Here is a 19,924-nt window from a genome sequence, read left to right as displayed (position 1 = left end):
TAGGATTCAGCTATAGAATAATTATAATGTAGGCTATCATAAAGTGCATAATTCCAGGCTGCTTAACATAATGCATATTTCATATCAAACGAGGACATCTGAGTACAGTGAAGGGATAGAGGACTATTTAAAAATGGAAAATTACACAAAATATGAATATCTAGTTTAAATTTTCCAAATGCTGCAAAACATTAATCAATATGATTAAAGATTGGCAATAGAGAGGAGTGAATTTACAGTAATAAAGCAAATTATTATCATTATCTGTGAAATCCGCTCATCAGCCTGCTTCCATTTAACGGACTGCAGCTCTGTGCCACTTCTTCCCGGGTGCTGGGAAAAGCTGGATCCAGTCCTGGAAAACTTCTCTTAGTTTCCCAGAACTGGATCCAGCTTTCACTATCACCCAGGGAGGAGCTGCACTAAGTGGCAATAAGTTAAATGGAATCAGGCTGATGAGCGGATTCGCTTCGCTATTACTGTAAAGTTGCTTCTCTCTAATTGGCAACTTTAATATTCAATGTATGTAGAAAGTATAAAGACATACCAATCTATCTTTATCATGTTATAAATTTGCATGAGTAAATTCAAACTGAATTGTGAAATACATAATAGTATGCCTACTCCAAATGCGCAGATAATACACAAAAGAATGGCCAACATAAATTCGTAATAATCAAAGTTCATAACCAATTGCGGACTGCAAAAAGTTGCAGCTGTTCGATACAGATAAAAATGAACCAGGACGGTTGTTTAATTTACCATTTCTGGCTGCATAACATAGTACAGGTATGAAAGCAAGAATTATCCAAAAATAAATCAATAAATCCCCCTCCTACACATATGGCCACCAATAATTAAGCACTTGCGCTCAACCCCCAGGTAATCTCCAGGGGAATAACCATACTCAGTGAATGTAACGAAAGCCATTCTAAAAGAACCTTAATAATATGGAAATATAATATTACCTTATATAATATCACCTTATCACAAAAGTGTACCCATACATAACCATAAGTGGCCACTAGGTGTCTCCAGGGTGCAATTACAGTCAAAAACAAACCAATAAAAAAAAGGTTCCAGCTATATCTGAAACACCCACTAGATGTCACTATTGTCTCAAGAAATATAACATTTAATACCCAGGATAATATTAACATTTTAATATGTGCCCAAAATTAATGATAATGTATGTAAAAAATATAAATAAATCTGAAATGATCTCAATTTGAAAATGTTAGATTACATAAAATTGTAAACAAGATAGTTAACACCACAGGTCTAAGGCATACAAGTTATAATTATATTGTTTAAGCAGGTATATGTCATACACTGACCAGGTCTGACTATGACCATTAGTATGTATTTTACCATTATCAGTGACTTTATGTGTGGGTCGGTCACTTATTTACATAGTCCTCGTAGTTTTTTGACTCTGCATTATTGTATTCTTTTGTATGCTTCTATCTTTGTTCGATTTTGATTCTATTGTGGATATGCGATGCCCGGGCCCCTAGGGGCCACTGCGCTGAGAGGATGTTGTTGCGGGCAGGAACCGGGGCAGCTGCTAGCTAGAGGGTTGTCACGGTTTAGGCACAAGGGATCACAGCTGGAAACCGGGCTCCTGACCGAGCGGAGACTAGGCATGCGATTCTTCATTGTCCTTAGTCAGGGCACCAATAATTACACCAATGCCAAGGTTCAGAAACAACTGTAGTTGTATATTTATTGTAACAGTGGTAACCAATAGCAACAGTCTCTCCGGATACAACCGGGTATAAGGCAAACTTGAATAAGGCAGAGTAATGGGTGATGCTGCAATAGGCTGTGATGGTAGCGTACTGAATGATGGGAGTAGTAGTGATACTGAGGATAAGATGCTGGGCGGAATGGAACTGAGATGAATACTTGCTGTTGATGATTAGAGAAGATGATGAGAGGAATGACTGAAGAACAGCACCCAGATCTTAAGAATAGATGAGAATCTTGAGAACTTGAGAACAGAACACAGCCAAGAACACTTCTGGTAATGCTGCAGCAGATACCGCAGGGTTGCGGCCTTGTGACACAGGACAGCAGCAACACACAACCTATCCCCCTGAAGGTGGGAGACAAGAGCCCAGGCAGAGAGGAAGTCACATGGTATTCCCCAGCCAAAGATTGATGGCCATTGGAGTTACCATGGAAGCAGGGGCAGTCACGTAACATTCAGCCATTGCATCATCACACCATTAGGCATATAGGACTAAATATACATGAGATGTACCATACTTGAACACTGGGGGGGGGGGGGGGGCGACATAATACCCTTAGACACTGATAACTGAATATGCATACAAAAAATGAATGGAATAGCAGACCTGAATACTGAGAGGGGTGACACAATGCACACAGTTTGCAGTGGACCATAGCTTTCCAGAACAGAACTGGCCATAATAAAGGTGCAGAGATAAAGTGACAAATAACTACTCTGTTCTGGGACACTGCAGATATATTGTGGCTAGGAGGTCAAGGTTATAAGGTATCCTTGCTTGTATTATATATAATGATTATATTGTTTGTGTCATGGTTTGTAATATTCTCTGCCTATCCTTACAATGGCTTTTATATAGATAGTAAGTAATCTTTCTATGTGCAGTCTATATTTTCATGTGATTTTCTTTTGAGTTTTGTTGACGTATTTCCCTATTGACTCCCATCTAACCTTTTTTAGCCCCACCTCCCCCCCCCAAAAAAAAGACAAACAAACCCTGCAACCAGAACCAGAAGTGGATTGAAAACACAGAAAGGCTATGTTCGCACACTGTTGTTGAAATTGAGCGGATGGCCACCATTTAAGGGCAAATAATTGTCGTTATTTTAAAACAACCACCATTACTTTAAAATTACAGCCGTTATTTGCTGTTAAATGACGGCGCCATCCACTAAATTTTAACAGTGTGTGAACATGGCCTTTCTGTGTTTTCAATCCACTCCTGGTTTTGGTTGTAAAGTGAAACTGGCTCAGTTGCCCCTAGCAACCAATCAGATCTCACCTTTCATTTTCCAAAGAGTCTGTGAGGAATGAAAGGTGGAATCTGATTGGTTGCTAGGGGCAAATGAGCCTGATATATTTACACCATGTTTGATAAATTCCCCTATAGTCTTTAGGCTGCAGTCACACACAGTGGTTTTATAGAAAACTGTCACTGCAGTTTTTGAGCCAAATTGCGAAGTGGATCCAGCAGGAGTATAAGGCTTTCCTTACTTCCTTAGTTCTCATTACTTTTGAATCCACTTCTAGTTTTGCCTCAAAATCTTCAGTGGCAGAAACCTTCTGTGTGTGACTGCGGCCTTAGAAAGCATATTACAGTATAAGTTAAACTGAAGTAGTTTTTTTTACCATGGATTAGGAGCAGCCATTAGTATTTTCTAGGCTGGTAAACCCCAAGTTAAAAAGGACTAAAGTAAAAAAATGAAGTTTCTTGTTTCACTGTATTTTACTTCCTTCTCTGTGAGACTTTGCTTCTTTCTTCCAGCAGATGAATATGTGTCGTGTCTGAGCGGTTCCCATGACTCTGCTCTGCATTATTCTCTTGTGACCCCAACCTCTTTGTCCAGCGAGGCCTGCCTTGCTCTTTGCTTTCGTCATGGTTACTCCTATTATAGTAGAGATGCTAGCCAGCGATGCCTTTGTGGCTCTGTCGTATTAGAAATCAATGGTTCCTGTGCTGGATTATGTTCAAGAAGTGGGGATAGCAACACGTGTAATAAAACTATCATACAAGAGCTGCACTCCATCCAGGTAAAGAAGGATTTTTTTTAAGTCTCAGTTCTCAATAGGGGACTAACCGGCCTTCCTGCCATGTACAGTGGATATCAAATGTCTAAACACCCCTGTTAAGAGACTAGGGGGGAGATTTATCAAACTGGTGTACAGTAGAATTGTCTTAAGTGCCCCTAGCAACCAATCAGATTCCACCTTTAATTTTTCAAAGAATCTGTGAGGAATAAAAGGTGGAATCAAATTGGTTGCCAGGGCCATCTACGAGGCTTTGTTCACACTACGTATAAATGAAGGCCATTTTTTGCTGTTAAATACGGCCGCCCAATAAAATTTGCCGTCATTTTTACATTGTGTAAACATAACCTAAATCTGTACAATTCAAGTGAAAAAACAAACTAATTTTTTAGGGTGGAAAATCAAAATAAAGAAGTAAAATAACTTGGTTTCATTAGCAAGCAGTAGAGATGAGTGAACCTCAAGCATGCTTGAGTCCATCCAAGCACAATCGTTCGGCATTTGATTAGCGGTGGCTGCTGAAGTTGGATAAAGCTCCAAGGTTGTATGGAAAACATGGATACAGACAATGACTACATCCATGTTTTTCAGATAGCCTTAGGGCTTTATGCAACTTCAGCAGCCACCGCTAATCAAATGCCGAACGATCGGGTTTGGAAGGACTCAAGCATACTCGAGGTTCGCTCATCTCTAGTAAGCACACTTATAGGCTATGTTCACGTGGTGTTTTTTCGGTCTGTTTTCTTTAGCTTAAAATGACGTCCGTCATTTCGCTTTTTGAGCGCCCATCATGACAATGACGGCTGTGTGTAATTCTAGCTCAGGCCTTTTTGGGTGTGGTTCTTTTTCCAAGGTTCACTGAATTGAGAAGTAAAGACGGCGAAAGGACGGTAAAAAAAAGTGTGTGAACAACTAAAAATAATGTCTGCAAATAATTGTCATGAACATTAATTTGATGTCCGTGCAAACAACATTCATTTTTTTTTACACAGTGTGAACATAGCCTCACACTGTGTTGAAGTACTCTTTGAATTCATGACATCATTTAGTTTTTTTGGGTAGGAGTCAGTATGGCACATCTAGATTTTTTTTCACATGACAAAACCTGACCATTTAACAGGGGTGTGTAGACTTTTTATACCTACTGGCACGTGTTTACTATTGTCTGCTGAGTGTCCAACATGCATGCATTATGTGACTTTCCATGGTATTATGTGATATTATTCCATGGTGTTTCCTGGCATGACACATTGTTCTTGATAAATCTTGATAAGAAGCTACCATGTTGTAGATAAAGCCAGTCAGGGACTTGTTTACATCGACTGTCTCAAAAAGGAGGGGGGTGGGGGAGGTTGAGACAGAGTAAAAGACTCACACACAGATTTTTGTGTTTTCAGCAGAAAGCAGTAGCTGAGAACCGGGGAAGGAAGTATGGAATGATTTGTTAGTCTCACCATGTGCAGCAACATATCAAAAGTTATGTTTCAGTGGAATACCCCTTTAACTGCTGATAATGAACTAAAGAACAGCAAGAGAGAGAATCACAGCAAGAAAGGGGGTTAAATTAGACATTTAGCTCTGGTCTTTGCAGTCAACTTTTGTTGGTGAAGGGTAAAAGACAGAAGATTACATTCAGGAGCCAGCACCATGTACATAGTAAGAATCCAGACCACATGAAACTTTATGGGTGGTAAAAGATAAGACAAAAACCTTGATTAGCCCTTCAGGTACATTGTTGGACCAGCTTGCATGGAGGTCCCCTAACAACAGGCAATGCACAGCAGTTTTCAGATAAGTTAGACACCTGGTGGCCAAGACTCTACCATTTTTTCTTTGGGGTGAGAAATCATTTTGGGAAATTAGGTGATAGAACTATGTTAGAATTAACAGAGGCCATTAAATGGAGTGGAGTTGTTTGAAATAGCCATTACTCTTGAAAACAATGGCAGGATCACATTAATCTCAAATATACAAAATGTACCACTTGTCACATGATATAAATTTTCATTATTTTTTTTATCTGTGACTATAACTAAATATTGCTGTTTTTTTTCTGCAGGTGGCAGTCTTCGCTTCTGCCTTTTCTCACTGTTCTGTATTTCAACCTTGTGGCTTTCATGTAGAGGCTTCTGCCCCTGTCCAGCGATTTGTCTGGGAATTCAAAGATGGAAGTAAACCTGTAACTACTGCTTCTGGAGTTGTCAGTCACAAGTACAGTCTTCCTGGGCAATATAAAGTGACGGTAAAAGCAGAAGGACAGGAATCTTCAGAAGAACTCCTAGTCACTATGACAATACCAATAGACATGGTAGATCTGCAGTGTCCAGTCATTACCCCCACAGGACAAAGCCTGGAGGTGTGGATGCAGGTCAGGCAGGGGACACATCTGCGAGTTGTCTATGGGGTTCAGCAACTAGATAGGCAACATCTGACTGGTAAGTAACATTATGTTCACGCACTTTGAAACAGATTAGTACAAGGTTATCCCTGTAACATTCAATGACATACATATATTTGCACCAGAAACAAGTGATATGCTTTAATTTTCCTGCTCAAATCTGGCAAAATAAACGGGTGCCAGTTGGAGACCTTACAGACTCCAATGAAGTCAATGGGATCACTGGGGTATCCATCTGCATGAGCATGGCCAAAAGTTCCTGTGTTCTCTATGGGTAGACTGCTTTGACTGCGGCTTATATGTTTAAGAACAAAGTAGTAAGGCAGTACAATTCCATCAGACACCTCTATCTCCACCGACAAATGCTGTCAGTGGAGATAGAGGAGTGTGATGTAATTGTACTGCCTTACAATTGTCAGGAGGTCCCCAGCTTTTTTGACGTTGTGTGAACATAGGGTAAAAGGGAATGCGTTCTGAAAACTCAGCTTATTGTTTAAACCAAGTTTTTATGTTACACGTTTTTCTTTCTCCAATAGATGGCACCATTCAGCTACAACAGCTGTTTAATATTGTGCTATTTCTCAGGAAGGCAGAATTAATTTGCACTATACAGTGATGGACCAGCACTCGGCCTCCCGGGTGTACATTACATCTGTGTGTTTTACTCTGGATCTTATAAATGTGAATACGATTATATTATATTAAATATGCAACAAAGAGTAATTTTTGAATTTGCTGAAGTTTCTGTGTTTGGTCTTTTTGGTGATTCATACTGAGTAAATCTATTTTCCATTTCCTGTGTACTCTTTCAGATGAATCATCGTGCCCCCGCGGAGGGAAGATTTTTCTGGATGATCTAAACTGCTATTGGTTAAGTCAGATGAGAGAGCCACTGGTTTCTGGCCAAAGTCGTTGTTCTTCAGTTCCTGGAGGTAGTCTTGCATACATAAGCTCACTGGATCAACTAACTTTTATACAAGAATCTTTTTCTGGGTAAGAAGCAAAGGAAATGGTCATAGATGCAACTGATTGCCATTAAAGGGGTACTCCAGAGGGAATTTTTTTAATTGAGAGTTATACAGATTTTTAAATATTTCTATAAAAAAAATTAAATAAAATAAAAAAAACCCTTCAAGCCTTTTGGTACTTAACAGCTACTGTATGTCCTGCAGGAAGTGGTGTATGCTTTCCAATCTGACACAGTGCTCTCTGCTGCCACCTCTGTTTGTGACAGGAACTGTACAGAATGGAAGCAAATCCTCATAGAAAACCTCCCCTGTGTGTTGGGTGAAATAGCCACCAGGGCAATAGTACCCCCCCCCCCCCCCCCCCAAAAAAAAAAAAAAAAAATATTATATATATATATATATATATATATATATATATATATATATATTTCCTATAATGTTTAAAGTATATATATTACCAAGCTGCTGTCTGCATCTTATATACACAGGATAACATGTCTGTCTTGTAGGCACTCTCCAGTTTGGGTAAATATGACACAGTCTGTAAGAACAGCTACTTCAGATGAGCAGAATATACAGGATGAGTGCATACGTTTGCCATTAATACCTGGGGAAGTCTATCAGAGAAGCTCATGCATGGAGAAGGCCCCATCTTTGTGTCAACGTAGAGCTGGAGGTCCGTATCCACAGGGACACACTAGTCATAGGGATACAGTTGTTATATGGGCATTGTTATTTAAAGGGGAAGTATCTAACCAGCTGATAGCCCCCTATTGGAAGCTATGTCTCTGGTCTGGTGCATCTGGTGACAAAAGGTCAAAAAGTGATCCCAGAAAGTCCATACCAGTAAAGGTTTATGAGGGATCGACCCTATCATACTAACCTTATTGGCTTTTATGAGGTGGTGAGCTCAGGACTGCACTGGTGGGACTCGCTGAATGTCATAAATCTTGATGTTTCCAAAGCATTTGCCACATAAAATGTTTGTACATGGCATGAGAATAAGTGGGTGAGTAACTGAAAGTAATTATTAACAGTACAAAAAGGGGCTGACCATTACCAGAGGGGTACCACTGGGGCATAATTTAAAGAGTTACTGTTAGTAGTTAGATACCACAGGGGTCTACTCTCTTTAATATATTTATTAATGATCTTACTGAGGGATGATACAAAATTGTGTAAAACAGTAAATACAAAAAAAGGCCAATGCAGTGTTAGGCTAAGTTCACACAAAGGATTTTCTTTCATTTAATAACAGCCGTTGTAACACCGGCCGTTATTAAATGAAAAAATACATTGCATTGATTGTAAAGGAATCCTGGCCGAAGTGTATACACGGTATTCCTTTCGTCTGCAGAAAAAATTTCATTGAATAGCGGCCGCAGAAGACTGACAGAGCAGACAATGTAGAGTACGTCTCCGGCCGCACTTTACATTGTTGGCTATGGTGATTTTAAATCAAAAGAAATGATGTACCTGGCTGCCGAGATTAACTTCACTGACACCGGCTGTTCTGTGAGACGGCGATATAAGGGTGCGTTTACATGTACAGGATCTGCAGCTGATTTGATGGCGCTGATTTGAAGTTACAGATTTAAAGCAAATCTGTAGCTTCAAATCTGCGCCATCAAATCTGCTGCAGATTCTGTGCGTGTGAACGCACCCTAACAGAACGGCCTGTTTCATACACTGTGTGAACCCTTAGGCTGCATTCAAACGTTCAGTGTTTTCCCTGGTCCGTGAATGAAGTCCGCTAGCATCCTCCGTGATCCGTGCAAAACCATCTGTGTTTACATCTGTTTTGCATCCTTGTCCATATTTTTCACGGATCTGTTTCAAGCATTTTAAATTATATCACATTCATGTTTTTTACGGATGAACACGGATGACACATCTGTGAAAAACACAGATCTCACTGATTTCTATCGGGAATCCATGCTGTCAGGGCCGTATTTACCACTAGGCACCCGTGGTCCGGTGCCTAGGGCAGCACCTTGCAGGGGGCAGCACCAGGGAGCAGAGGGACAGAAAATGTTATTTTTTTAGTTTCCCTCCTCCCGTTCAGACTTGCCAGTAAATCTGGTGTCTTTTCCAGGGGGGTGGGGGGTATGGTGGTATTGGTCAGGTCTGGTCTCGCCAATAGGTGCGGGTAGATGGGGCGTCTTCAGGTTCAGTGCCTAGGGCGGCAGCAGCTGTTAATACAGCCCTGCATGCTGTGCTTCCGTTCCAAGTTATGACATGTCCTACTTTTAAATGGGATTGGAGATCCGGGAAAACACTGAACATGTGAATAGCCCAATACAAAGCAAAGAGCTATAAATTTGTCAGTGCGCAAGGATCCGTGCATAAGGACAACTTCACAGAATGTGTGAATGCAGCCTTACACACAGATCTTGATAGGTTGGAGGCTATGGTGGCGCGTCACCAAGGTAAGGGGATATCGTTACACTGGCATAAACCCGGGCCAGTGCGCAAGAAAAAACAGTGCCGTTCGTGAGAATCGGGTGGTGTGTTGAAAAGAGGACCACGACGATCCACGGGGATCCCTGCGTTGGTGCCAACAGAGTAGTGAAAGAAAAAAATCTCACTCTTCCTGATGGTACATTCGCTTTAAATTGTCTTGGCAATTTATTTTCAGTCCACTTCCCAGATGCCCCAGTGTACCTGGTTGGAGTTCCTGTTTTCGATGAGGCTAACACTGAAAATGCTACACTATCCTCTTTGCATGAAGACTTTGAAAGTAATGTTGAAGTAAGTCTATAAATAATGGCTGAAGGGAAAATATACCAATGTATATCCTGGGTTTTCGTGTTAAAAGGTTGCAAATCTTCCTCGCAAAATTGCTTCATTGCTCAATAATATGTGACTTTTGGTTTCTAGCAGAGGCCTAGCTAGGGGTCTAGCCTAGGGGGTGAGTGAGTCTGAATGTGCCCCCAACCTAGGTAACTAATGCTTTTTAAAGGAAACAACGAGAATGCTTGCAAATTAGAAAAGGTTTATACTGCTATACAGGTTTGCTACAATGTATCAGAGTAGGCAAGTCATCAGTGTTTGATCAGTGTGGATGTGACTATGCCAGATTCGTAGTGGATGAGCACCCAAACTGATGCTCAAGGTACTGACATATGTTTAGTGATTTGCTCTCTTTGTCCAGGCCCATTTTAATATACTGGTGGGCCATGTGCAAAGCCCTCAAAAGTGGGTCCCCCCTCTTCTCTTTCGGCACCCTGCTCTCCCACCACTTTATCAGAATCGGTGCTCCAAACACAGTATAATGTCCTGAAAGTGCCCCCATACTGTATTAAGGGCCCCAATACATACACTTTTATAACACTATTTCCACCATAAGGTGATTACATATTACATGACAACTGCACTGAACAAAACAGAAAGATACCACCAATGATACCATTACATAATACCGCCACACCATGACCCCTATCACTACAACCCTATAACTGTGCAGTTACATCCAGTGACTCACAGGGGGCGTCTTCTCTGATCAGAGTCTTCACCTTTTCTTTCTCTCTCCATCCAGCGTGGGCCACCTTGAAGTCTCCCCTGGCTGTGAATCTTCTCTACAGAGAAACATTTTAGGTTCCAGCACATACAGTAGTTAGGTCCCCTGTACCCGTATATAGCTGTTACACCCCTCTGTGCCCCCATAGTTTTAAGGTGTCCCTGTGCCCGCACTTAATTATTTGGTATACTCTGTGCCCCAGTATAGTAGTAAGGTCCCAATATAATATAGGACCCTCTTGGAAGCCCCAATGGTAGTATAGGTAGTATAGACCCCTGTGTTTTTTGTTTTTTTTTATTGGGGGGGCGTTTTTGACTTTAGGTGTGATTGGCCTTTGGCATTGCGTTTTTGAGACTTACAGAAGGATTTCATTGGAGAGAAACGCCACAGTTTGCAGGGTAAACGTCATACCCTTAGTATGCTTGCTTTGTAAAAAAAAAAATGGTGGTGTAGTTGCCAAGGGAGGCAGACCACGCCACTGCTATGAGGCCCAGCGCATCAGGGGCCCAGTGGCCTTTTCCTTCAATAGATGGGTCCCCCTGAACCTCAATCACTTGTAGCACCTAGCGGCCGAGAGATTCTATCTACTGGTGGAAGGGTACTAGGGCAGATGCCTAATAGATGCTATTTACTGGGAGTAGGGTTAACTTACAGGGAATTTCCTACAGTGGGATGCTTGTTGCATTGGGGGATAGTACATCCTGGGAGGGCACTTACTACCAGGGAATTTGACTACGCGGGATGCCTACTGGCCTACTGGAGGTGGGGGAGTCCAAACTATCAGGGAGATTCTCAAATGGGGAGTACTACATACTGGGGGGTTACCTACAGCTATCTACCAGAGAGATAGCTGGGGTGGGGTGGGGTATTTCTGTATATGGGGGCCTACTTGTACATAAGACATAACTGTACTATTTATGCACAGAGAGGATTAACTACTATATGGGGGCAGAGAGAGGCCTAACTAGTATATGGAGAGACAGAGTGGCTTAACTACTATTCAGGGAACACAGAAGAGTCTAGCTACTCTATGGAGACAAATGAACCTAACCACTATATGGGGGCACAGAGGGGGCAATACAAATGTGGAGGATCATGATGGTGCATAAGTAAGGAGCCTAAAATGTCATGACTGGGAGAAGACCTCATGATGGAGAAGAAAAGGAAATGTGAGTGACTCTAATTAGAGAAGAAGACCCCTGTGATTCACTCACAAAAGATGGGGGCGTAAGTCACTCAGAGAAAGCATCCCCTATAAGTTACTGGATGTAACTGCATTGTATGAGGTGATATTGGTCTTTGTACAGTGGATTTTATTCAGTAGTGTTCATTATGTAGTAGTCAGTATGTGGTAGTATTAGTAATTATCTTGTGGTAATATTTGTCTTTTTGTCTCTCTGTTGGTATTATTGGTCTCAGTATGCTGGATTTGGTCAATAACAGTATAATGGTAATAGTAGTGGTCATTGTGTGGTGGTAATATCTGCTCCTTGTATTCTGGTGTTATTGGTCTCAGTATACAGCTTTTGGTCAGTAACAGTATGGCGGCAACATGTATGGTCACAAAATTTGATCTTTATATACTGTTTATTTGGTAGCTGAATGACTAATGTATTTAATTATAAATTGTTTTTATGCATTAAAAATTGGCTTATGTATGTGGATGGGGGGGGTCAATCAAAAGTTTGCTGTGGGGTCCAGCCATTTCTAGTTAGGCCCTTCGATATACCGTTGTGTATGTCTGTATACCCCTTTAATAGTTTACTGATGTAGCTATGATACAGAGGGTTAACTAAGCAAAACTTGTTTTACAGTACACACAATACATGTTATTTAACAGGTTCCCTACTTGGCATGATGTGATAATCAAATATACCAATTTCCAAGTAAGGGAGGGGGGTCAGAATTTCTTTAAAGGGGTTGGCCACTTTATAGTAAAATTGCTCAGTGTACAGTATTAGTAAGTGTACTCACTGCACTTACTGACAATAGGGCCCTGTGTACCTCATAGAGCTAATATCAGACTCCTCTCCTCCAGGCTGGGCTGCCCTGCTCTGTGGTGTTTTGGTCCATAAGATTGCTTACATGGAGGAGCATGTGGCCATGCCCCGCCCCCCAGTGTCCACCACTAAGCCTGTATATGTCTATGGTGGACACTGGGGGGCGGGGCATGGTCACATGTGGGCCATTTTATGGACTGAAACAAAACAGAGCAGGGCACCACAGCCTGGAGGAGGGGAGTCTGATTTTAGCTCTATGAGGTACACAGGAAGCTGCTGTCAGTATATACAGTGAGCACACTTACTAATACTTTGTACTGACCCCTTTAAGGTACAAACCTCACACTGTGTACATATATATATGTCGCTATATAAGTAGCTCATATATTGAACATGTAGTTTTTGTCCACATTTTCTGCAGGTGATAATATTTCCTGGTCTTTGGTTTAGTCACTCTGGGAATCTTTTGTCTCTTGAATTGGGAATCCAGCCTCTTCAGCATGAATACCAGGCTCGAGTCCAGATCCTGCGGCCATTTTGTAGTCCAGAAGAACATTTGCTTCCACCTGGTAGGTTTAGCAAAATTGGAGTATTGGTGAATTGCAAACTGAAATGACAAAATGCATTATTAATAGAGATGATTGAACCTTGAGCAGGCTCGAGTCCATCCGAACCCGATCATTCGGCATTTGATTAGCGGTGTCTGCTGAAATTGGATAAAGCCCTAAGGCTATGTGGAAAACATGGATATAGTCATTGGCTGGATCCATGTTTTCCAGACAACCTTAGGGTTTTATCCAACTTGAGCAGCCAACGTTAATCAAATGCCGAACGATCGGGTTCGGATGGACTCGAGCCTGCTCAAGGTTCGCTCATCTCTAATTATTTATCATAACTGGAATTGGCTTATGTTCTGTATCAGGCTGGATGTAGTATTTGGGTCTGTACTTTTAGCTGACACTAGGGCTGGATTCACATCATAGAAAAAGGTGGAAATTTTTCTTTTCACAAAAGGATAAGATTAAGTGCGGCAGTTCACCAAAATCGGTTAAAAGATGCTTTATTTGGACATAGAAGGCATCAATAGCAGGTACTATCCACAAATAAACAGAGCGACGGCCGTTTCACGTTTCACAAAACGCTTCTTTTCAGCTCACCGAGAGGCGAGAAGAAGCGTTTTATACGTGAAACGGCCGTCGCTCTGTTTATTTGCGGATAGTACCTGCTATTGATGCCTTCTATGTCCAAATAAAGCATCTTTTAACCGATCTTGGTGAGCTGCCGCACTTCATCTTATCCTTTTGTGCAAAGACTTTACTGGACTGTTTTCTCAAGCTGATCACCACCTACGGTAGAGTTACACAAACCAAGGGAGAGTCACGGTGAGGTCCAAGCTTGGTTTCCTAAAACTGGGGACAGTGCCAGCATACACATCTTGTAGAAATTTTTCTTTGTGTTGTGCCCATTCCTGATTTTGGATTAAAAATACTGAGCAAAATACTCACAAAACACTTAAAATACTTGGTCATTTGTGGAGTATGGTAGTGAAGAATGCATAAAAAGCAATGTGCAAATGATATTTAGGAGTGAAATATTTTTCTATGAGGAAAATATTTCCCATTGTTCCTTGCATATTATGTATGACATAGTGTGTGGCCCTTTAACAACTTACATTATAAGGCCGGCTTAACACTACGTGAAACACCAGTCGTTCTGTGACCCAGCCGGGCCACACAATGGCTAGTGTCAGTGAAGATTATCCGTCCGGATGATCTTCATTTGTGCTGAATTGGGATGCGGGCACATCCGTGTGCGCCCGCATCCCAATTCACCATAGCAGACAATGGAGAGTGCAGCCGGAGCTGCACTTTTCGTTGTGTGACCTGTCAGGCTTGTGCGGCCACTATTCAATGAATAGTGTCCGCACAAAACTGACTTGTCAGTTTTATGTGCCGCTGCTGGGGATCCCGACCGGAGTGTATACTATGTGTATGTTTCCTATGATGTATGTAAATCAAGCTGAACTAGGGGCGGTCCCTGTGGCCGAACTGTCCTGGGGCTGTAGAGCACTATAATCACCCCTCTCGCCCTCTGAATCTACACTACCGTTCAAAAGTTTGGGGTCACATTGAAATGTCCTTATTTTTTAAGGAAAAGCACTGTACTTTTCAATGAAGATAACTTTAAACTAGTCCTAACTTTAAAGAAATACACTCTATACATTGCTAATGTGGTAAATGACTATTCTAGCTGCAAATGTCTGGTTTTTGGTGCCATATCTACATAGGTGTATAGAGGCCTATTTCCAGCAACTATCACTCCAGTGTTCTAATGGTACAATGTGTTTGCTCATTGGCTCAGAAGGATAATTGATGATTAGAAAACCCTTGTGCAATTATGTTCACACATCTGAAAACAGTCTAGCTCGTTACAGAAGCTACAAAACTGACCTTCCTTTGAGCAGATTGAGTTTCTAGAGCATCACATTTGTGGGGATAATTAAATGCTCAAAATGGCCAGAAAAAGAGAACTTTCATCTGAAACTCGACAGTCTATTCTTGTTCTTAGAAATGAAGGCTATTCCATGCAAGAAATTGCTAAGAAATTGAAGATTTCCTACAATGGTGTGTACTACTCCCTTTAGAGGACAGCACAAACAGGCTCTAACCAGAGTAGAAAAAGAAGTGGGAGGCCGCGTTGCACAACTAAGCAAGAAGATAAGCACATTAGAGTCTCTAGTTTGAGAAACAGATGCCTCACAGGTCCTCAACTGGCATCTTCATTAAATAGTACCCGCAAAACACCAGTGTCAACATCTACAGTGAAGAGGCGGCTGCAGGATTTTGGGCTTCAGGGCAGAGTGGCAAAGAAAAAGCCATATCTGAGACTGGACAATAAAAGAAAAAGATTAAGATGGGCAAAAGAACACAGACATTGGACAGAAGAAGACTGGAAAAAAGTTTTGCGGACGGATGAATCCAAGTTTGAGGTGTTTGGATCACAAAGAAGAACGTTTGTGAGACGCAGAACAAATGAAAATATGCTTGAAGAATGCCTGACGCCATCTGTTAAGCATGGTGGAGGTAATGTGATGGTTTGGGGTTGCTTTGGTGCTGGTAAGGTGGGAGATTTGTACAGGGTAAAAGGGAGTCTGAATAAGGAAGGCTATCACTCAATTTTGCAACGCCATGCCATACCCAGTGGACAGCGCTTGATTGGAGCCAATTTCATCCTACAACAGGACAATGACCCTAAACACACCTCCGAATTGTGCAAGAACTATTTACAGCAGAAGCAGGCAGCTGGTATTCTATCGGTAATGGAGTGGCCAGCGCAGTCACCAGATCTGAACCCCATTGAGCTGTTGTGGGAGCAGCTTGACCGTATGGTACGCCAGAAGTGCCCATCCAACCAATCCAACTTGTGGGCGCTGCTTCTAGAAGCGTGGGGTGCAATTTCTCCAGCTTACCTCAACAGATTAACAGCTAGAATGCCAAAGGTGTGCAATGCTGTAATTGCTGCAAACGGAGGATTCTTTGACGAAAGCAAAGTTTGATGTAAAAACAATGTTATTTCAAATACAAATCATTATTTCTAACCTTGTCAATGTCAAGATTCTATTTTCTATTCATTTCACAATGTATGGTGGTGAAGAAGTGTGACTTTTCATGGAAAACACAAAATTGTTTGGGTGACCCCAAACTTTTGAACAGTAGTGTATAGTCCCTGTATATTTTTAAGCGTAATGTCAATAACAGCTGATTTGAGCCAAAGCCAGAAGTGGATCCAGCCGGAGAAGTATAAGGTTTTTCTATATATTTCCTATTACTTCTGAATATGCTTATGGATTTTGGTCGAAAAGAGCATTGATGATTTTCTAAAGAGCTGCATTGTGTATCACCAGCCTTTTTCTGGCAAGAAATTGAAGATTTCCTACAATGGTGTGTACTACTCCCTTTAGAGGACAGCACAAACAGGCTCTAACCAGAGTAGAAAAAGAAGTGGGAGGCCGCGTTGCACAACTAAGCAAGAAGATAAGCACATTAGAGTCTCTAGTTTGAGAAACAGATGCCTCACAGGTCCTCAACTGGCATCTTCATTATATAGTACCCGCAAAACACCAGTGTCAACATCTACAGTGAAGAGGCAGCTGCAGGATTTTGGGCTTCAGGGCAGAGTGGCAAAGAAAAAGCCATATCTGAGACTGGACAATAAAAGAAAAAGATTAAGATGGGCAAAAGAACACAGACATTGGACAGAAGAAGACTGGAAAAAAGTGTTGTGGACGGATGAATCCAAGTTTGAGGTGTTTGGATCACAAAGAAGAACGTTTGTGAGACGCAGAACAAATGAAAAGATGCTGGAAGAATGCCTGACGCCATCTGTTAAGCATGGTGGAGGTAATGTGATGGTCTGGGGTTGCTTTGGTGCTGGTAAGGTGGGAGATTTGTACAGGGTAAAAGGGAGTCTGAATAAGGAAGGCTATCACTCAATTTTGCAACGCCATGCCATACCCAGTGGACAGCGCTTGATTGGAGCCAATTTCATCCTACAACAGGACAATGACCCTAAACACACCTCCGAATTGTGCAAGAACTATTTACAGCAGAAGCAGGCAGCTGGTATTCTATCGGTAATGGAGTGGCCAGCGCAGTCACCAGATCTGAACCCCATTGAGCTGTTGTGGGAGCAGCTTGACCGTATGGTACGCCAGAAGTGCCCATCCAACCAATCCAACTTGTGGGCGCTGCTTCTAGAAGCGTGGGGTGCAATTTCTCCAGCTTACCTCAACAGATTAACAGCTAGAATGCCAAAGGTGTGCAATGCTGTAATTGCTGCAAAAGGAGGATTCTTTGACGAAAGCAAAGTTTGATGTAAAAACAATGTTATTTCAAATACAAATCATTATTGTCAAGATTCTATTTTCTATTCATTTCACAATGTATGGTGGTGAAGAAGTGTGACTTTTCATGGAAAACACAAAATTGTTTGGGTGACCCCAAACTTTTGAACAGTAGTGTATAGTCCCTGTATATTTTTAAGCGTAATGTCAATAACAGCTGATTTGAGCCAAAGCCAGAAGTGGATCCAGCCGGAGAAGTATAAGGTTTTTCTATATATTTCCTATTACTTCTGAATATGCTTATGGATTTTGGTCGAAAAGAGCATTGATGATTTTCTAAAGAGCTGCATTGTGTATCACCAGCCTTTTTCTGGCATTTTATTCCTGGCATTTTTTTTTTTATTACAAGTCATATTATTCTTAAATTATATGATTGATTGATTTCTATTGAAGAATTGGAAAAAAATTACAGAAAAAACACCAATATGCATATAGACAGGAGGGGACATTTATCAATGTTGCACCCCTGGCGTACGCCAGGGTGAAGGTGCAGATTCGCCCCTTCTCCCTGGCCCGTATCCCCTGCTCACCCGATGGGCGGGCAGGGAAGGGGAGGAAAAACGACTAGTGTAAGAGCATCCTCAAAGTTATTTGACACAACTTTGTAGTGTAATTTGTTTTGTTTTTTTTGCATGTTTTTAAAGGTTGTGCATTTCAGTCTCCTTTTGCTACTTGCCATCATCATTCTCTATGTAACACTACTGGAGTCTGTCCTAGTGGCAAACAATGGTGCTCACTTACTGAAACCTGTTTGGATCTTGGTACTCCCTGCAGTATATATACCTCTGAGAGCTACATGTACCCACCTCGATATGTTGGAAAGCCACCACTATACTCACCTGTTGCTGACATCCCTCTGCTTTTTTCGCCTAGCACGAAGAGGCAAAATTTCCAAGTAAGAATAGATAATCTGTTACTTATTTTATATGCATAAAGAACTTATGTCCCACCTAGCACAGAAAGATAAGCTAAACTTTAAATGTATTAGACATGTAATAGACATTTGAAATTTTCTATTTTAATTGATATTTTTGCCTTTTTAACTATTTTCTAGTAGATTTATTTTCAAGAACTCTATTAGGCAATTCTGGTCTGATAGCAAATAGAGTAGAATAGAGTAGAACCAGAAGCTTCAAATTATATTTCTAATAAAATGTAAAACAGTGCTTATGTGAATTTAATGAGAATTTTCTTAAATACATTAAAGCGAATGTATCATCGGGTACATTGCTTTAAGTTTTTTATATGAATAGGCCAATGCTGGTGCGGAGATGCCAGTTCCGTTGTCAATTATTTAAACTGCCGCCCAGTTCTAGTTGATTGTAATGGAGCTGCATCACACAGGGGAGGGGGATTTGTCACACTGGGGGCCAGCGCGCCTGCCTCCAGTGCTTCATGCCAGGCTAGTGCCCAGGAATAGACCAGCGCCGTGTGCAGGAACTGGGGGCGGTTCAAAAAAAGGACCCCAGCATCAGCAAACCCGGCCCCAGCCCCAGTCTATTCATATAAAAAACTTAAGGCGATGTACCTGATGGTACATTCGCCTTGAGTATATTATGATTAGATCACCTTTTGGGAGTTCAGCATGCATGTATCTTAACATTATATTTAGTGTAACATTATTATTTTTTTATTTATTGAACCCATGAAAAAAGCAGGACGGTCATGTCATTGAATTGACCATCATCTAGACCAGTGCTTCCCAACCTTTTCAACCTCGGGGGAACCCCTTGGAAAAAAAATTAGCTCTGGGCACCCCTATTAGATAATGTTCTACAAAATACGAAAACCGTCATACAGTAACTCACGGGTGACGTCTTCTTTGATCTGAGGTGTCACCTTCCCTTTTCCTCTCTATCTGGCCCAGGCCTTCATGATGATTTCTTCCAGCTACGTTTCATCACTTCAGAACCTGCGAGACAAACATCTCAGGCTCCGCACATTTCTAGCAACTTCCTTTCCTTTCTCCCTCCTATAGGCTCCCATACAGTGGTAACTGCGCTGTTTGGTGTTATATGCAGTAAAGCAAGTAGAAATGTGGGTTGCCCCCTGTATGTAGGATCCCCTGCTGTGCTCCCATATACTAATAATGCCTCCTGCTGTGTCCCCTGATACAATAATAATGCCCCCTGCTGTGCCTCCACATAGTAGTATTGTCCCCTATTGTGTACCCTCCTGCTTTGTCCTCATACAGTAATAATGTCCCCTGCAGTATACCCCCATACAATAATATGCCCCCTGCAGTATACCCCTATACAATAATAATGCCCCCTGCAGTATACCCCTATACAATAATAATGCCGCCTGCAGTATACCCCTATACAATAATAATGCCCCCTGCAGTATACCCCCAT

The 19,924-nt window shown here is 41.5% G+C and overlaps 1 protein-coding gene across 1 annotated transcript in view; it reads left to right on the top strand.

The window, feature by feature from the left end:
• The window catches only part of LOC138771863 (polycystin-1-like), a 125,269-nt gene that overhangs the window by 63,112 nt on the left and 42,233 nt on the right, over positions 1 to 19,924 (top strand). Inside the window, exons 7-13 of the mRNA XM_069951866.1 lie at positions 3,519 to 3,784; positions 5,841 to 6,216; positions 6,992 to 7,172; positions 7,657 to 7,823; positions 9,786 to 9,898; positions 13,089 to 13,236; positions 18,215 to 18,465. Of these exons, the coding sequence (XP_069807967.1) occupies positions 3,519 to 3,784; positions 5,841 to 6,216; positions 6,992 to 7,172; positions 7,657 to 7,823; positions 9,786 to 9,898; positions 13,089 to 13,236; positions 18,215 to 18,465 (1,502 nt within the window). The remainder of the gene's footprint in view (positions 1 to 3,518; positions 3,785 to 5,840; positions 6,217 to 6,991; positions 7,173 to 7,656; positions 7,824 to 9,785; positions 9,899 to 13,088; positions 13,237 to 18,214; positions 18,466 to 19,924) is intronic.

This window comes from Dendropsophus ebraccatus, chromosome 14, assembly GCF_027789765.1.
Source record: "Dendropsophus ebraccatus isolate aDenEbr1 chromosome 14, aDenEbr1.pat, whole genome shotgun sequence".
Lineage (NCBI taxonomy): Eukaryota > Metazoa > Chordata > Amphibia > Anura > Hylidae > Dendropsophus > Dendropsophus ebraccatus.
This window is presented reverse-complemented; position numbering and strand designations above follow the sequence as displayed.